General features: G+C 38.1%; 1 protein-coding gene across 1 annotated transcript; it reads right to left on the bottom strand.

The window, feature by feature from the left end:
• Nucleotides 1-15118: 15118 nt before the first annotated feature.
• LOC103442522 (cytokinin hydroxylase-like) lies at nucleotides 15119-19327 on the bottom strand. Its single transcript, XM_008381321.4, has 5 exons — nucleotides 18927-19327; nucleotides 18615-18841; nucleotides 18139-18383; nucleotides 17262-17640; nucleotides 15119-15756 (listed from the first exon to the last, which is right to left on the bottom strand). The coding sequence occupies exons 1-5, from the start codon at nucleotides 19204-19206 to the stop codon at nucleotides 15331-15333; spliced, it is 1557 nt and encodes a 518-aa protein (XP_008379543.1). The 5' UTR covers nucleotides 19207-19327; the 3' UTR covers nucleotides 15119-15330.
• Nucleotides 19328-20669: the final 1342 nt, after the last annotated feature.

Here is a 20669-nt window from a genome sequence, read left to right as displayed (position 1 = left end):
CTGTAATATACAATACTGTATCGTACAAGGTTCGTTCTTCAGTTGTGTCGTAAATTGCACATTAGCTAAATAATAGTGTATTTGGTTTTTATGTGAGTATTGTTGTTTAAAAAAAAAACAAGAACAGATTCCAAGCTGAAGCTCTTTTCGAAGACAATCTGATTTTAACTCTGCCTGAATCTAATTCTTCCTTAATTCAATATTCTTTTCGTGATCACAGATGGGTAAATAACCCATAATTAACACGAGGTCGCCACCAACTGAAAAAGACAATGCCATACACTGCATGATATTGACGATTATTCAATTCAACTGGTTAGCGTTGATCTTCAAAACTCATGCGCATCCCAATCTCATGTTAATATAAGCAGTATGTGAATACTGGATCCTATTCACATGAGAGGACTACCGAACTAATTTAGTTGAGTTATTTTTGTAAAATGTTTAGCATGCATATGCATGGAATTAAAAATTAATTAGATTTCTTATTTTACACGCTTGGAGTGGCGGTGGTCAACTTCCCAAAACTTTAGATTTCCCTAATCGTCATATGTAATCATTTCATACAATTTTTTTCAGGAACCGCCAAGCTGCTCATCCTTTTCTATATATGTTCTGCTACTTTTACTTCAACATATTCAGAAGTTTCTGAATCATATGGATAAAGAATGGTTGCCGTCTATTCTTCATAATCTTGTCCAGCTTGAAATGATAAAGATGTGATTTAATTTTTAATTTGATAAACAATATGTATAAATTAAATTTTATGTAGTGATGATATGCATATTTTAGCTCTACAAATCCCTGTCGGATCAAAAAACAAAGATTTTGTGATTTTAATTAGTTTCAAATTTGATTCTCTTGACAATAATATTGTTAGTGACATATATTAGGGCTTAAAGAACCTTCGCCAAATATGTGAAACAGAAGGGCTGAGTACGTGTTTGTAGTTGACATAACAGCTAGCGCGCGGTATCTCAGATATACTAAGGTCAGCCTCCAATCATACCCAATTCTATATTATTTTTCCTAAGGAGATTGTCTGCATGAAATGCATGCAACTTAATTTGTATATTATACCATAGTCTATACGTAGGAAAATGCTTTACAGTTCAATTTTGCTGATCAATGTAAGCTCCCTTGTGTGGAAAAGTTGAAGCAAAAATGAGTTGGGCGTGGTACATTCATTCTGGAATGTGGAAATTTCTAATCTAGGAAGTTTATTTATTATTTTATAGGTAATTTTGCTTGAGTGTATAAAATGTTTTTATTTTGTAGAATACAATGATATATTTACACCAAATGGTGAGAGATTTAAGCTTAAGTAGCACAACAGGTTAGTTATAATAATTTGGTATTGAACTAGCCATATTCGAGAGTAAAACTTAAGATCTTTCACTTATAAGTAAAAAAAATATCATTAAACCGTATTATTATAAGTGGTGAATAATTATATGAGAAAAAATAGGTAAAATGAATTGATTTCAAATAATTTATTGCCAGTCATCTAAATATTTTATTATTATTACAAGCGATATCTTAAATGTCACATCCCGGCCCGAGACAGATCACTTCCCGGGCCCGCTCCACCATCGTAGCACGATATTGTTCGCTTTGGGCCCCGACTACGCCCTCACGGTTTTGTTTATGGGAACTCACACGAGAACTTCCCAGTGGGTCACCCATCATGGGATTGCTCTTGCGTGCTACTCGCTTAACTTCCGAGTTCCGATGGAATCCGAAGCCAGTGAGCTCCCAAAAGGCCTCGTGCTAGGTAGGGATGGGAATATACATTTAAGGATCACTCCCCTGGGCGATGTGGGATGTTACAATCCACCCGCCTTAGGGGCCCGACTTCCTCGTCGGCGATGTGGAATGTTACAATCCACCCCCCTTAGGGGCCCGACGTCCTCGTCAGCACACTTCCGGCTAGCGATATCTTAAATGTCACATCCCGGCCCGCCCACATCCCGGGCCGGGATGTGACAAATTGGTATCAGAGCCAATTCCTAGCCGGAAGTGTGCTGACAAGGATGTCGGGCCCCTAAGGGGGGTGGATTGTAACATCCCGGCCTAGGGCAGATCACTTCCCGGGCCCGTTCCACCACCGTAACACGATATTGTCCGCTTTGGGCCCCGACTACGCCCTCACGATTTTGTTTATGGGAACTCACACGACCAACTTCCCAGTGGGTCACCCATCATGGGATTGCTCTCGCGCGCTACTCGCTTAACTTCGAAGTTCCGATGAAATCTGAAGCCAGTGAGCTCCCAAAAGGCCTCGTGCTAGGTAGGGATGAGAATATACATTTAAGGATCACTTCCCTGGGCGATGTGGGATGTTACATTAAACTAATTTACATTAAAAGGAACGGGAACGTTTGAATCCAAAATGCAATGAGTTGAAGAAAATTCCTAACCATGAGGGTAATTCATCACTTGTGTCATCTCAATATTGTTGATAATTAATATTCTATTAAATTGTATTTAGTCATTTTCAATACATTTTAGAAAACTTGTGAAATGTTATAAGTTACTCATATTGAGATGTTATGGGAACATTATAAGGGAGAAACTGTAATTATAGCTATTATCTTAGTGTAATTCTCAACTTTCGTTGTAAGAAAATATCTAACATTCATATATTTTCTCCTCAAACACAGAGGTCGAGTGACTTAAAATGATTACTAGAATAAAAGTGAAACTCCTAAACTTTGGGACTTTAAAGTATTGGATATGTATATCATATCAGTATTTGCCACATCAGTAGTATTGCCACGTCAGTTGTGGCTTATGTCCTAAGCTACCTATACTGAGTGTTAGTGTATAAATACAGTTTCTCTCTCATTTGTAAAGGATAAGGTCGGTTGTAATAACTGTTTTTCCTTTAATGAAATACAATTCAATTTCCTTTCTTCTCTCTTAATATTTCTCTGAGTTCTTAATTTCTCTATGTTCTTGAATTCTTGATTCCTGCTGTGAGTGTTAATATGGTATCGAGAGTTGGTATCGCTCGTGCAGCCGACGCTGGTTTCTTCTTCTTCCGTTGTTAACTTCGCTGCAAAAGAGGTGATATTGTTCTTTCTCCAGTCGACATTAGAATTTTTCTTTTGATTCAATGAAGGCCAATGCCATACTTGTTTGAAGTTCTTGCAAATTTGAGTGAAAATTTGATTGAAGGCCGATGCCAAATTTATTTCTAAGGCCGATGCCACATTTGTTCTGAAATTCTCTGAATTTAGTGAATTGATTGAAGGCCGATGCCATATAAAGTTGTTAATCTTGGAAGATTTTTGCATAAAGTTATACAAGTATTGATTCTTGTTTAGTTTATGGTATTTTTGCACAATTGTTGATTGGTAAAACAGAAGCGAAGATCTTATGATGTTGAACAATACGAGGCGATGAAAGCAGAAGTTGAAAAACTCAAGGACATAGGCTTCGTCCGTGAAGTCAATTACCCAACATGGGTAGCAAATGTTGTCCTTGTTAAGAAAAATCCGACCAAGGAAAGTCTCCTGCTTCAAAAGGTCTTGTGGAGAATGTGTGTCGACTACACCGACCTAAACAAAGGATGCCCGAATGATAGTTTCCCCCTTCCTCTCATTGATAGACTTATAGACTCTACGGCAGGGTGTGAGCTCTTGAGCTTCATGGACGCTTATTCAGGATACAACCAAATCCTCATGAACCCCTCAGACCAAGAACACACAGCCTTCACTACTGACAGGCGACTATATTGCTACAAATGCCATTCGGTCTAAAAAATGCAGGAGCAACTTATCAGAGACTGGTCAATTCAATGTTCGCCGAACAGATTGGGAAGAGTATGGAAGTTTACGTTGATGATATGTTAGTCAAGAGCAAACATGCTGACCAACACATCACCAACCTATCTGAAACTTTCACCATTCTAAAGAGGTATCGAATGAGGTTGAACCCCAACAAATGTGCCTTCGGCGTGGGCTCTGGCAAATTCTTAGGCTTCATGATTAGCCAACGAGGCATTGAAGCTAACCCCGAAAAGATCAAAGCAATCCTCGACATGAAAGAGCCAGTAACTTCAAAAGACATCCAAAGCCTTACTGGCAAGGTGGCAGCCTTAACCAGATTCATCTCTAAGGCCACAGACAGATGTGCTCATTTCTTCAAAGCACTCAAGGGAAATAAGAAGTACATTACATGGACGGAGGAATGTGCCAAGGCATTCAGGAACCTCAAAGAGTACATGAGTAAAGCCCCTCTGCTCTCCAAACCAAAAGTTGGTGACACTCTCATTATCTATCTATCGATTTCGGCTTCAGCAGTCAGTTCTGTTCTTATTCGAAATGACAGTGGTGTCGAACGGCCCGTCTACTATGCTAGCAAGGCCCTACAAGATGCGGAGACACGATACTCTAACATTGAGAAATTAGCTCTAGTATTGGTCATGTCTGCTCGAAAACTTTGCCCTTATTTCCAAGCACACGCCATCATCGTGCTTACCAATCACCATCTTCGACAGATACTCCAGAGTCCTGACACGTCTGGGCGAATGATCAAATGGGCGATAGCATTGGGTGAGTTTGACATCTCCTACCAACCAAAACCAGCCGAAAAGGGTCAAGCAGTAGCAGATTTCATCGTCGATTTCACATATCCTGTTGACATTGCTTCTACACCTGAAGCAATAGCTTCATTACCATCGGAAGCTTAGAAGATAGAATCAACAACCCCAGCATGGAGTCTGTATGTTGATGGCTCATCCAACCAACAGGGCTGCGGAGCAGGATTAGTCCTCACTACCCCTGACAAAGTGGCGATAGAATACGCTATTCGTTTCAAATTCAAGGCATCGAACAACGAGGCCGAATACGAAGCCCTTCTAGCAGGCTTACGTTTGGCCAAGCATCTTGGAGTTAAACAAATTGATATCTTCAGTGACTCCCAATTAGTGGTCAACCAAGTCACGAACAACTTTGATGCTAAGGATAGCTCCATGGCAGCATATCTTGTGCAAACATGACTTTTGCTCAAGCACTTCCACTACCAGATCACCCAAGTTCCTCGAGCAGCAAACAGTCATGCAGACGCTTTGGCCCGCCTCGCCTCGGCAGTGGAAGACAAGATTGGGAGAAAAATTCATGTCGAATTGTTGGCAGCGCCAAGCACCATAGTCGCGGAAGTGTGCAATTTACAACAAGGAGATAGTTGGATCACCCCAATTTATAAATTCCTTGCCCATGGCACCCTTCCAAATGACAAAGTCCAAGCTAAGCAGATTCGATACAAGTCTGCTCGCTACCTGATCATTAATGACCAACTCTACAAGCGCGGTTTTACCCTGCCCTACCTAAGATGCCTTACACCTGCGGAGGCGGAAATTGTCCTTCGGGAAATACATGAAGGAGTCTGCGGAGATCATGCTGGGTCTCGATCCCTAGCACACAAGACTTTTCGCCAAGGATACTATTGGCCAACACTCCACCAAGATGCCATCAAAATATCTCGCTCATGTGATAAGTGTCAACGCTACGCAACTATCCCTCACTCCCCTCCCGAGCCGCTCACTCCTATGATCAGCCCTTGGCCTTTCGCCCAATGGGGACTTGATTTGATCGGCCCAATGCTTGCAGGGAAGGGCAAGGTCCGCTATGCAATTGTTGCAGTTGACTACTTCACAAAGTGGGCTGAAGTAGAACCATTGGCAACCATTACTGAGGGAAAAATAGAAGACTTCGTATGGAAGAACATCCTCTGTAGATTCGGCATTCCCAATGCGATAGTCACGGACAATGGGCGGCAGTTCGACAACAAGAAGTTCAAGATGTTCTGCTCTAAGTTCAACATCAACTTATGTTTTGCCTCTCCAGCCCATCCCCAGTCTAATGGACAAGTCGAGGCCGTTAACAAAATAATCAAGCGCACTCTGAAAACTAGCTTGGACAAAGCTAAAGGTTGTTGGCCAGAATTCGTACCCCAAGTTCTTTGGTCATACCGCACTTCATATCGGACTTCCACAGGAGAAACTCCATTCTCACTTGCTTTTGGTACAGAAGCAGTTGTCCCGGTTGAGCTTGAGCAAGCAACATACCGAATCCAGAATTACATGTAGAGTGAGAACGACAAACAACTCACCCTCAACCTGGATCTAGTCGAGGAACACAGAAATCAGGCTCACCTGAGGAATGTCGCCTACAAGCAGCGCATTTCCAATTACTACGACTCAAGGGTCAAACCTCGCTCTTTCAAAGTGGGAGACTGGGTACTAAAGAAAAGATTACTCTGTGATAGGGTCCCGAGTGAATGAACACTCAGTCCTAACTGGGACAGACCGTTCGAGGTCGTCGGCATCAGCCGTCCTGGCTCCTACAAGCTCAGAAACTCCGACGGCAAGACCCTTGGCCATCCATGGAATGCTGACCACTTGAAGTATTATTACAAATAGACTCACATTGTACAAGTGTTAAGCTACAGCCGTTCGGCATCCTATGTAACAAAGACCATTTGGTATGAATTCAATAAAGAGGTGATTTAGCCAACTCGGCCATAAACTCTTTTCCATTCTGAGCAATGAAACACTCAAGTGTTGAAGCTTCAACGCAAATGTTTCCAATACAAAACAAAATCTAAGTATGTGTCAACAAGACTATACAAAGGATCTACATCATACATTCCAACACATTCATACATAAACATCATACATTCCAACACATTCATACATAAACATCATACATTCCAACACATTCATGCATAAACATCATACATTCCAACACATCCATACATAAGCCAACTGTGCTTCGAAAGGGTTCAACACACTTTGTGTCATTCGACATTTGCCACAATGTGCCTCGACACCTTGCCCTTATTCTCACCAACTAGGTGATGAAAGAACTCACCTTCGTACCACCAACTAGGTGATGAAATGTACAACCCGTACTCTAATATTATTTGGAAACTTGCCACCCTTATCACCAATCAGGTGAAGAAGGAACTCATCTTCATGCCACCAACCAGGTGATGAAATGTACAACGCGTACTTTCCTTCATGCCACCAACCAGGTGATGAAATATACAACGCGTACTCTCCTTCATGTCACCAACCAGGTGATGAAATGTGATGAAAGGTGATTAAGGAATTCACATTCGTACCACCAACCAAGTGATGAAAGCAACCTACCATTCATTCCATTAACCAGAAGACGAGTGGTACAACTTGTACATGTGAACTCCTAGCATTCACAAATAATAAAAAACCATCAAGCTTTACAACTCAACTAGGGGAGCACTTATGCCTAACAAGAGCTATAGTCACCAACAAAGTCTTATTGCAAGCCAACAATGGCTTCAGTGCATGGTATACGAAGATCAAGCTCTTCAGCCCTCTTGCATCTGCTTCAGACATTTCTCCTCTGTAACAATGCAAACACTACAACTCATAAAAAGCTTCAAACGCTCTTGATCAAGACTGTTCGAAGCAAATTCAATTTATATGGTTCATCCAAACCTTCGACTACTACAAGATGTGGCTTGCATCACAATCTCTCGCTTAACAGTATGGAAGCAAAATTTGTATATGTTGTCTCTCCCACATTTTCAAATTTCTAGTTTTCCCAAAAACAAAAAAAACAAAAAAAAAAAACAAAAACAAAAACAAAAACAAAAACAAAAAAAAAACAAAAAAAAAAGAAGAGGAAATTGGAAATTGGGACATTCAACAAAGCTTCATCAATGGAACACAACTACAATCCTCAAAAGCTTTGCACTATCTTCATCAAGATAGTGCGAAGCAAAATCAATTTATGGTGCCAACAAAAGCTTCATCAATGGAGGACAAATATCAATTTCAAAAGCTTTGCACTATCTTCATCAAGATAGTGTGAAGCAAAATTAATTTATGGTGCCAACAAAAGCTTCACCTATAAAGCTTCAACCCCAAAGCTTCACCTATAAAGCTTCAACCCCAAAGCTTCACCTATAAAGCTTCAACACCAAAGCTTCACCTATAAAGCTTCAACCCTTCAACACCAAAGCTTCACCTATAAAGCTTCAACACCAAAGCTTCACTTATAAAGCTTCAACACCAAAGCTTCACCTATAAAGCTTCAACACCAAAGCTTCACCTACAATACAAAATTTCAACACCAAAACATATAAAAGCTTCACACACTCTTCATCAAGATAGTGTGAAGCAAAATCAATTCATGATACCCAACAAAGCTTCAACCTCAAAGCTTTACCTACAAAGCTTCAACACCAAAGCTTCACCTACAAAGCTTTTAAATATATATATATATTATTTTTATTTTTTATTTTTTCGGAAATTTGAAAATTCAAAAATCCGGAAATTTGAAAATTCAAAAAAAAAAAATTCAAAAAAAAAAAAAAATCAAAAAAAAAAAAAAAAAATCCTAGGCCTCATCTTTTTTGGGCCTAACAACTTTCATAACAAGTATATATGAAGAAGGAGTTTTGGGCTACCACTTAGAAATGAAATGCCTCATTCGTCAACTTCCTCGACCAGAGACTTGGGGGACTCCTACCATATGCTACTGCACCTTGATACTTGGAAGTCTCACGACCACTTCGTGACTTGGATTTTTCAAGTCTCCAAACGAGAAGTTTTCCTCACTCGGGAAATTAAGGGAGCACTACCTCAACCTACATGCTTCACTCACAAAGTTTCAACATACAAGCTTCAACAAAAGAAAAAATTCAAAGAACTTAGTGAAGAAGGCCTTGGTGTATTTAACACAATACGTTGAAATGAAGCAAATCTTGTTTATTGATATTTCCGATAAGTTACAAATATGTACATATACATGAATCAAAATAAACAAACAAGAGGGAGCCTTCACAAAGGTTGCTCAGGGGAAGTCTCAGCAGTCGGTAGAGCCCCAGAAAGAGAAAGCACCGGAGGGTGGTTATCCGGAGCCTCAGTACTTGACAAAACCCCAGAAGGAGGAGGCATTGGAGGTTCATCATTTGAAGCTTCGTTACCAGGTACAGCCCCAGAAGACGAAGGCAATAAATGTCTTTGGAACAAACCCACAAACCGCTGATGATCAAGTAAAACCTTACCATCAGATTCCTTCATCTGGTCAAGCTTCCTCTTCATGTTTGTAGCATAGTCATGGGCGAGCCGGTGCAACTGTTTATTCTCATGCTTGAGCCCTCTAATCTCCTGTTTGAGACTCATCACTTCAGCAGCCAATGATTCAACTTGGCGGGTTCTAGCAAATAGGTGTTGGGCCATATTAGACACAGAACCTGTACACTGAACACTAAGAGCTAGAGAGTCCTTAACAGCCAACTCATCAGATCGTTTGGAAAGTAGTCTGTTATCTTTGGGAGTAAAAAGGTTCCTGGCCACCACCGCAGCGGTCATATCATTCTTCATCACAGAATCCCCAACGGTAAGAGGACCAGTAGGGGATATGAAGGTTAGGCGCCATATGTTGTCTGGAGAAGGCGTGGCTGTCTCTTCTCCAAGGTTCAAGTCAAAACGACGGTCGGAGGGGCCAGACATTTTCAAGGGTGTTGAAGAAGGAAGAGGTCAGACAAATCAAGATTTTAGAAGTGCAAGAAGGGAGCTTCTACTGGTGGAGATTCAAGTGTGCTGTGGAACTTAATGCCAGCCTCTATAAATATCTGCAATCAACGGAGCTTCAGAAATCGAAGAGGCGTTTGCTTTTTCAAAAGCTGGGTTGCTCAGAGGGCACGAGGGCCGATCTCAGAAATCGAAGAAGCACCTGCTTTTTCAGCCTCGTCAGCACCTGTCACATGCACACTCAGCTTTGTGGAAATTACGGGCAATCTGTCGAAGATTTCTGGTGAAGTAGAAAGCACGTGAATCTTACTGTTCAATCACCACTCTCCACATGCACTATCAACTCCTCGGGTACCACATATAACTTTGCCAAAGATCTCTGACAAAGTTTAGGCACGAGAATTTCGAAGTTCTAGCTACCCTACTATTACCCACAAGGGTAAAGGAACAGCACCACTGCTTGACAACTGGAAAGTCCCTATGTGTGTCGACCTCCGTGTTCTGTGGTAAGACAGACTGGCAAGAACGTCCAACCTTTACTCACGTTCGAGAAAAGACTCCCAACATAATTACTCTCTTAAAAGCCGAAGCGGCACCGCTTTCCGAATCTTGAGAGCCAGATCCCCGACGGGATTGCTTGTTCGAAAATCGAAGAGGCACAGCTCTCAGAACTTCGAGAGCCAGATTTCCTTAGATAAAGCTTGTCTGTAATCTTCACACGCAACATCAGCTTTCCAGATACCACATACATCTTTTTCAAAGTGCTCTGACAAAGTTAAAACACGTGAAGCTGGCAGCTCCCACTACATTACTGTGACCGAGAATGGTAAAGGAATAGCATTACTACTTGCTATTGAGAAATTCCTATATATGTCGACCTCCCTCCTCCACGGACAGACAAACCTGCAAAAATGCTCAACCATTTCTCGCGTTCGAGAAGGCACCCTCAACATAACCTCTTGAAATACTCAGCTTTATTTCCCCCCGATAATACCTCAGCAAATAAGCCACACCAAGAACAAGAGTATCTCATATCATCAGGGTCGAAAGCAAGAGTATCCCATATCATGCTTTCTCCCTGTCTTTGTCTTTGTCCTTGTCCACACCTGCAGGACAAAGAGAAAGAGAGCAGTCAGTCGGAACCTGAAATCAAACCTCCAATCTGGAACTGACTGCCTAGAACCTTTGCCTGGTTGCTTACTTAGCATTGCTCTCGAGTACTCATCCTCAACTGCTGTCAAGTCACGAATTCCACCGGCAAATACCTCATGACAGTTGATCAGATATTGGCTCTTTACACTTAAGCTGCCAAGCGTGGATGAGTCACTATGAAGGAATGTTCTGAAGGACCATTTACATGCAAAGGTTGCACACCACTTCTGCCATGCAAAAGATTGAAGCAGAAGGGTCAACGATGAGCTGAAACAGATCACTACATCACGACACCTTTCCATACCACATTCACTATTCCGTCAACAGCAAAAGTATCCTATATCATCAAGGTCGAACGTACTCTAGATTTGATGGACTTGTTTTGACCCTCAAATTCTTGAGTCGGCCTTATACTCTGGAGGGAACCAGAAAACCCTCCAGCACAGTTCAAGAATAAGCCTGTGGAAAGTTACTTCTTCAAAAGCAAAAGTATCTCATATCATCTCTTATCCATTTGCTTCTCCTTATCCTGGCAGTTGAATGAGAGACAAGGAGAAGGAGAACAATCAACCGGAAGCCGAAGTCAAACCTCTGATCCTGGGTTGCTTGCTTGGAAGTTTGACTACTTACCTTGTCTGTCACCTCTTTCGGCAGATCTCCTAGCTCGGCGACTTGGGGGACTTCTACTATAGGGTTTGTATCGCACTTGACCAAGCCCGAAACTACAAGTAAGCTTCAAGTGAAATTGATACATTACCTTGTGCATCTTCATCGGTTAAAGATACCACCCCTGGATGGAGGAAGCGTACTTCCAGAGAAGATGCCACATCTACCTATGAGAAAGATAAGGCAAGTGAAGACGATACCACACCTCGGTACTTAGAAGTTTCGTGATTACTCAGCGGCTTGGATCTTGCAAGTCCCCAACCGAGGAGCTTCCCTCACTCGGGAACTTAGGGGAGCACTGTTTGTACCATACTTGACTAATCCCGAAACTACTGAGCACTGGTCAACATTATACCGTCAAGGATCCAGAAGAATTTCCCTTCAACCAGAAGGCCAATCACAATGCGACACGTGTCGACATCAGAAGCCAATCACAACACGACACGTGTCAATATTAGAACAAAACTAGAAACTCTCTTCTATAAATAGGGATCATTCTCCCACAATAATCTCTAATGTCATTTTGTACTAAACTATTCACTAGAACTCACTAAACCAGAGCTTGAACCTATGTATTTGTGTAAACCCTTCACAATTAATGAGAACTCATCTACTCCGTGGACGTAGCCAATCTGGGTGAACCACGTACATCCTGTGTTTGCTTCTCTGTCTCTATTCATTTACGTACTTATCCTCACTAGTGACCGAAGCAACCAAGCGAAGGTCACAAAACCTGACACTTTCTGTTGTACCAAAGTCCTCGCTGATTTTGTGCATCAACAACTGCAAACCATGTTCTACTCCATGCAAGCCACATAATCAAGTTCTTACTACTGAAAGTACACTGTTGAATGATCTAATTTTATATCGCAGACTTGTAAGAGGCCTACAATACCTTACTTTTACTTGACCCATTATAGCATTTGTAGTTAACACAGTATGTCAATATATGAGTGCTCATATTGATGTACATTTTGGAATGGTCAAAAGGATCCTGCGATTTTTACAAGGGACAACTAAATGTGGTTTGACTTTTACTGCAGCCTCAACTTTGTCTCTTACTGCATATAGTGACAGATTAGGCAGCTGACTTGAACACACGAAGATCTATCACTAGCTTTGTGATACTATTGGGAGATAATCTGATTTCTTGGCAGTCCAAGAAACAAGTTTCTGTTTCCAGGAGTTCTACATAAGCAAAATATCGAGCCTTAGCTCATACCACAGCTGACATCTCTTGGACTCGACTGTTACTCAAAGATCTTCATGAAGTTTTAGGGTCACCTCCACTTATTCATTGTGATAACCAATCTGCCATAGCTTTGAGCTTGAATCATGTTCAACACTCTCGTATTAAGCATTTGGAAACTGATGTACATTTTTTTCGTGAACGAGTTCAAAAGGGTAACTTAGTTGTGCAGTACATCCCAAGTTCAAGTGGCTGATGTTCTTACTAAGGGTCTACATGGACCAGATTTTCTTAAGCATTGTTTCAATCTTAAGCTTAGATATCCTAGCTAAGATTGAGGGGGGGGTATTGGATATGTACATCATATCAGTATTTACCACATCAGTAGTATTGCCATATCAGTTGTGGCTTATGTCCTAAACTACCTATACTGAGTGTTAGTGTATAAATACAGTTTCTCTTTCATTTGTAAAGGATAAGGTCGGTTGTAATAACTGTTTTTCCTCTAGTGAAATACAATTCAGTTTCCTTTCTTCTCTCTTAAGATTTCTTTGAATTCTTGATTTCTCTGTGTTCTTGAATGCTTGATTCCGACTATGAATGTTAATACAAAGAACAACTGTATTGATGAAAAATTACTTGAGAAAGTTACTTTTGTTAGAAAACTATTCTTGTGTAAAAGGAATTAAAGGTAAAATCTAATTGACTATGGATCGAATACATGAATTTAATTATGAAACTATAAGAAATTGCAATTGGTTCAAAAACTTTCGAGATTGGGATGGAGAGCATCACTGTTTCTTAATGAAGTCGTATTTAAATGAGATTTTGAGAGATTTGAATTATTTTAATGAATCTAAAGGTATTCAAATAGGATTTTAAGTTATTCTCTAAAATTCAAAGTGTATTCAATCAGAATTTTTAGATAGTTAATTAAAATCCTTAGAAATCTAGGTGTATTCAATTAGGATTTCAAAGCAGTTCATAACATTCCGGGTGTATTCAATTGGAAATTGATTTTAAAGAATTTGAAAAAGTGGAGGAATTCGAGGGAATTTGAGAGATTTGATAGTGTATTTTAAGCAACCACAAATCTCACATTTCCCCATGAGATTTCGAGGAAATTGAATCAAAATTTTACATGAAATATCGACAAATCAATTAAACTCCATAAAATTCTATAGATTTATAAATCCATTAAAATACCTCAAATTCTAATACACTCTCATAAGGGGGTGTATTCGGGGGGGGGGGTGTATTTAATTGGGATTTTAATTCTTTTAATGAATCTAGGAGTATTCAATCAGGATTTTAAGTGATTCTTTGAAATTCAAGGTGTATTCAATTAGAATTTTAAAATAGTTTATTAAAATTCTTAGAAATCCGGGTGTATTCAATTAGGATTTTAAGGAAGTTTATAACATTCTAGGTGTATTCAATTAGAAATTGATTTTAAAGAATTTGAGAAAGTTGAGGAATTAGAGGGAATTGGAGATATTTCGTAGTGTATTTTAAGCATCTACAAATTTCACCTCTCCCCATGAGATTTTGAAGGAATTGAATCAAAATTTTGTATGGAATCTCTATAAATCAATTAAACTCCATAAAAATTCATGAATTTATAAATCCATGAGTTTTTATGGAGTTTAATTGATTTGTAGAGATTCTATGCAAAATTTTGATTCAATTCCCTCGAAATCTCATGGGGTGAGGTAACATTTGTGGATGTTTAAAATACATTACAAAATCTCTATAATTCCTCAACTTTTTGAATTTTTTTTAAAATCAAATTCTAATTAAATACACCTAAAATGATATAAACTTTTTTAAAATCTTGATTGAATACTCCCAAATTTTTAAGGATTTTAATAAATTATCTTAAAATTCTGATTGAATATACATTGAATTTTAAAGAATCACTTAAAATCCCAATTGAATACTCCTAAATTTATTAAAAAAATTAAAATATCTCAAAATCTCAATTAAATACATCTTCTAAAAATGTGGAATTGGAATTTCTCGTATGCAAAGTATTAGACGGTGACAGAGAAGAGAAATAAATAAATGGGAGTTGGAAACAAAACAAACAGTGAGAGAGAAAAAATTGAGTAGTGGGATGCGCAGTAGAATCATAGATTGGTACAAGGAGATGATGGGATAGCCGCCAAGGCACTCTATATTTCCCTTAAATGAAGTCTCTATAAAGGAAGATCCAGACCCTACCCCCTGTCAAATACAAGTTGGCTTATTTTAATTAATCTTGAAAGATAAGCACATTGTTAAATCAATCTGATAGAATAAAAAGAATCTATCTATGATTCATTTATTAAGTTTTAAGGGCTATCAAAGCTAAATAAGAAATCCTTTTTAACTCAAAGCTTTGTGTGTGTTTCGATTTGCTTTAGTTATATTGTTAATTGTTTCTATGCGTATCCTCTCATTATATAATTGCAAGTTTTGACTTCTAAATAACTCTAGGATTGTTAATCTGCACCCACCGTCAAATTAAATAAGAATGCAGTAAATTCATAGTTTGATAACATAACATATATGAATCAAAGACGACTTCATAAGAGAATATATGCATCAAAGATGGCTTAGCGAGAATAATTATTGTGATACATTTTTATTGACATTGACTTGTTTGGTTAATCCGCTCAAACATCATATCAGTCCCATTCTCTTCACTATTTATAACTCAAGAAACAAATATTACAAGGATAAAGTTGACCAAAATTCCATCTCAAGCTCCCTAGCTCCTCAAATGACAAACGCTAATCCCAAAATCAGTATGCTAATTTGAAGGGTCTATGGGGGTCAAGCATACTTGAACACCATACTTGGGTTTGATGGTGAGGACAATAACTGGAGCGTGACGATAATTAGGCGAAACAGTAAAGCTAAATTGTGAAATTAACATTGCTAATATGATTTTAGCTTCCATCATAGCGAAAGATTGACCGATACAATTTCTTGGACCGGTAGCAAATGGAATGAACCTCCCGGGTGTGAAGGACTTAGAAGCAAATCTTTCAGGGTTAAACTCATTTGCATCTTTACCCCATAACTCTTCACTGTGGTGAATAGCCAACACTGGAATCCATATCGATAGCCCCTTTGGAATATGTAAGTCACCAAGTTTGATGTCCTCAAAAGCCATTCGAGGTAGAACAGTTGCTGGTGGATACAGCCTCAGTGATTCATTTATTACCCTATTTAACTGCAAAGATTCAAAGAAAAAAATAATGTGACCAATAAGCTCAGACTAAAACTCTAGGAAAATGGTTCGGAAAAGAACGGATCCTCTTTGTGAGGATCTCGAAGATCTGTAAATCGTGTCTGTTCATCGTATATCGTGCGGTTATAAATCATTTTAAATATTTTTATTTAAAATTAAACATTACTTAATAAAAAATTGACCGCACGATATATGATAAACGGACACGATTTACAAATCCTCACCAAAAAGATTCGAAGAGGATCCTGTTGGGAAAAGAACACATAAATTTAAGATATAATAATAGGCGTGACCTAGCTAGGTTGGTAAGGCTTGTTAAAGTTTTTATGATTACTAGACATGCAAGGCATTGCCACTGCCAAGCCTTTTGACCTGCTTTTGACTAATTTGATCTCTATTACCAGCTAATCTCCTTTTAAAAAACTTCAATTTGGTGGTCTGGGTTTTTTTTAATTAGGCTTTTGGTAATTAAGTGGAACCACAAAACGAAGGTGGTGTGCCACGAACCATTTGTAGGAGTAGATTAGGGGGCACTCTCTTGCTCAATGCCAATATGAAGAGTTAAAAATGCAGTAAAATTGTTTATACTACTAACTTAATTGGGTGCTAGTTTTTTTTTTTTTTTGTTGAAACTAATTGGGTGCTAGTTTGGACACATTATTTAGTCGTTTGCATTCAAAATTAAATATTTTATTAGGAAGTGTAGTAGACTGAAAATTTATTAAAATTGCTAGTCAATTAGTTTAATATAAGCGAGTAAAATCCAAACTTAGGTTTACAGGTATCTGTGAAGTTTTAGCCTTTAGGCTCATGCCAAAAAATCTATATTTGTTTAAAAAATTGGAAGCATTTCTTAGTGGCTCTAATATCGTGTCCCTTCTCACTGAACTTTTTAGTAATTTCATGGCCCAAATGCCCACGATACCAAATCACCAAAACAACTAAAAGCTAATTACAATAATTATCTATTCTATTAAGGGAAGAGGGTTTGTCAACTTTTTGCCTTTTTTCTTCCAATTTTGCCCTCACTTTTGAAAACACAATGTTGACATGAGGAGGGCAAAATAGTAATTTTGTATCTTTTGAACTTTTTCTTTTTTTTTCTATCTTGCCCTCATTTTTTATACACAATATTTACATAAGGAGGGTAAAATAGTAATTTTATATTGAAATATTTACATAAGATAAAAAATATGCACTTATTAAGAGAAATTATCTCATTATCATTTTTTCATACAAGTAAGTGAAATCATGATATTTTTTGGATAGTGTGAATGAACTGAAGTGATTGTGCTTGAGGAGAACGTGGTTCGAGGTGGGCAGTTGAAAAGACTTTAATTTTGTACCTTTTGACAAAATGACAATCATATCCCTATTTTTCCTATTTTACCCTCATTTTTTTTTAAATGACAATCATATACCTATTTTGTTCACACACACAAAGTGTGTGCTCTCTGCTAGTAAAGATACAAAGTAAGCTTGCTTACCAAAGTGAGCTTGGAAAGATGATCAACAGATGGTGTTCCACCATTGCACACTTGCTTCACCTCAGCCCTAACCTTTTCTTGCCAAGAGGGATTGCTGGCTAGTAACATGACAGTCCAAGTGAGTAAAAGGGCAGTTGTTTCATGTCCTGCAAAGAAGAATGTCTTGCATTCATCCATGATTAGCTGCAAGTTTAAGCTGAAACCATTCCCTCTTTTTTTCTGCATCTCATTGAGCAACATCCCCAGCAAATCATTTCCATAAGAACTACTCCGACCGATCTCAACGCAGTCCTTTCGGCTCTGGATTATCTCCATCAGCAGCCTCTCCACCTCCATTTTCAGAGATTTTATTTCTCTGTTGTATTTACTTGGGAAAAATCTGAATTAAAAATTTCAGCATATGAAATAAATTAGTATGACCTAAAAAAATAATTAGTACATATGTCATGATTTTGAAGCCGTTCAACAACTGACTCTTGAAAGTGATTTACAATTGATAAAAAAAAAACTATAATAACTATAAAATAAATAGAAACAAACCTAATAAAACACAAAGAGATGCTAATTGGAAAAACATGGAATCTGCTAAAGAAATTAAGAATAAAAAACCGTGACCACGTAAAAGAAACATATTGGTTCTTTTTATATTTATAGGGAGTTTTAACGAAATACTGCTTGTACGGTTCACTTTTAACGAAAAATATATTTTTACTCTAAAAAGTCATTCCTATTACTATTCATTTACAATACATTTTTGTCTTTTTTATTAAAACTCAAAGTTTTCAAGCTCTTTTCATTAATTTTCCTTTATTTATAAAAACATAAACGAATCCAATTAAATATTCTCCCTAAAATGCACCTCAAATATACTACTTACCGGCTTCCGGGAAGGCACAAGTGCCTGCTTGCTTGGGCGCATAGATGCTGCAGAACAGTGAGCAGTCGAAATATCTGCTTCCCCTTCTCGTAGCTGCTATCGAACTCTGTCCTCGAAATTATGTCGGCTGTGAGCCTTGTCATGTATTCACCAATCTCAAACTCCCTTCTCCCTGAAGTCTCTATCTCATTTTTCAGCGATTGGATCATCTGTTTAGTGCATTCCACCATGTACCCCGCATAGCTCTAATGAAAATCGCACCAAAATTAATCAAAATCACAATTATTATTGAATCACGATAATTCAATTTAAGAAATTGTTATTAACATTGTAAAATAGTCATTATGCATTTTTATTTTCTTTTTTATTTTTTGATAGAGAGAATTGTATAATGACGTTTTTTGAAATACTAATAACATATACCGTACCATTATTCTAAAATTTTACAGAAACATTAAGAATCATCGTATTCATACCTTGAGTCTATCTCCTGTGAATGCCGGTGCAACGATGTGGCGCTGATGGTACCAATCTTCGCCGTTGGCCATCAGTAATCCGCGGCCGATGAAATGCTTGGAGCCTTGCTGTTGAAGCCATGACTTGCCGGAGATGGTGCTGTACTTGGACAAAAGCTCCTTGATCAATTCAGTCTCCGACAAGCACATCCGGGGTTCAATTCCATTCCAATATATGAATCTTTTTCCTAAAACCCAACAAAGTTATCAGAAAAAACACATAAGCTTTATATAGTGATCGATGTGGTGATCAAATTGAAAGATTTTGCGAACCATATTGTTTGGACCATGCGACATAATGGGGCAGGAGGCGACCGACGATGTCGTGGTCGTTTGTGTGCATGTCGTGAGAGGTTGATTTGGTGACAAGGGTGGCCATGTCCAAGATGTTGCCGTTGAGAGGGCGGGGTTTAGGGCCACGCACTCCTTGTTTTTCCATGATTCTCTTGATGCGTCTCGGGGTTAGAAAGTAGCATGAGAGAGTGTCGTAAGCAACTCTTAGTAATAAGCTAAGAAATAAGACCAGCAGAGTTGTTAGGAGCACCGCAGCCATGGTGGTGATCAAACAAAACAAGGAGAAGAAAAACAGAGGATTTTTTTTTTTTTTTTTTGGTTGCAAATTTCTGACGTCCCACACTCAAACAAAAGAGTGAGGGAGTGTGTGATGTTTTAATGTGAAGGTAGCCGCGACCACCCAATTTATAATGGCCAAGAGGAAGGCCTGTCAGCAATTTTTAATTAGGAAATATGTATAGTTAACGCTACCTTTTCTTTTTATTTTATTAACATATATAAAATAAAATAAAAAGGGAAAAATATACATAAAATAAGAAGGAAATTGGGTGAAATATTCTTTGGTTGGGAGGGGCAAGGGGGAAATGTAGTGCTTACATTTTAATTTTTAACCATAAATCTTGTTAAAATCGAATCCTTAGTTTTACTAAAACTGGAAAGTGGAATTTGTGTGGGATTCAATTTAACGGCAGGCAAGAAGATGCATGTCAATTATCAAACACATATTTGTTGGGGGGGGGGGGGGTGTTACTCGTTAAGTAGTTGTCCTAGGGTTGACCTTTTTTCTACAGTGCGGATGTACCAAAATGTGAGTGTCAATATGCGGTCGGTCGATTGACACTCACATTTTGCAAAGTTCACCAAGTGACTACCTAGGCAATTCAACCAAACTATCCAACCAAAAATAAATATACAACATACCGAACTAATATTGTAAATCTGTCCAAGAAAATGCCATATATGCATTATCTAGAGAAATTCGTCACCATATATAACTTTCCTTCAATATTTACTACTATAATTGACAAGTGTATAAGCACCAATTAGGAAAGTAATATATCATAAATTCTTTTTATTAATTTGAATCGGTGGCATACAAATCTAATTCGGCATGAATGCTTCTTCGCCTTTAATATTTTTTCCAAAAGACGAAACTGTGCATCGAACTTTTGATTCAATCAAACAGAAATACATTGTATCGAAAAAATTAAAATAAAAAATAAAAAATCCAATGATAGGATCAGGCTAAATGTTTCACGAATGTTGATCGAATTCAATAATAAGGGATGAAGGAAAACTCGAAACTATTACAATAATTTAGAGAATTAGAGAGTTTCGAACCCAAAACGCATGGGTAAAAACCACAACAAACTTAACCTGTAAACAAAAAAGTTGTTCAATCAAACAGAAAAAAACAAGCTCGGTGTAATACACGATATAATTTTGAGCATAACATCTTATCGATGTAAAAAAGATTGAAAAATTATATGGATTCACTTTTATAGATAAAATTGTTCATATAATATAACCAACACATGACGCATTTTCATCTGTAAAATTCTTGTAAAGCATGACTTAGCATTTATTTATTTTTAATTATAAAAAAAATGTTTTTTTTATTTATTTTATTTTATTTTTAACTTTTGGCTTGATAGAAGCACACAGAAATGTTTGGATTAAAATTTGTACCTTGTGACAAGCATTGCTTTATTCTGTAATCAT

This window comes from Malus domestica, chromosome 09 (assembly GCF_042453785.1).
Source record: "Malus domestica chromosome 09, GDT2T_hap1".
NCBI lineage: Eukaryota > Viridiplantae > Streptophyta > Magnoliopsida > Rosales > Rosaceae > Malus > Malus domestica.
Note: the sequence above shows the minus strand (reverse complement) of the source record. Positions and strands in the feature narration are given on the sequence as shown.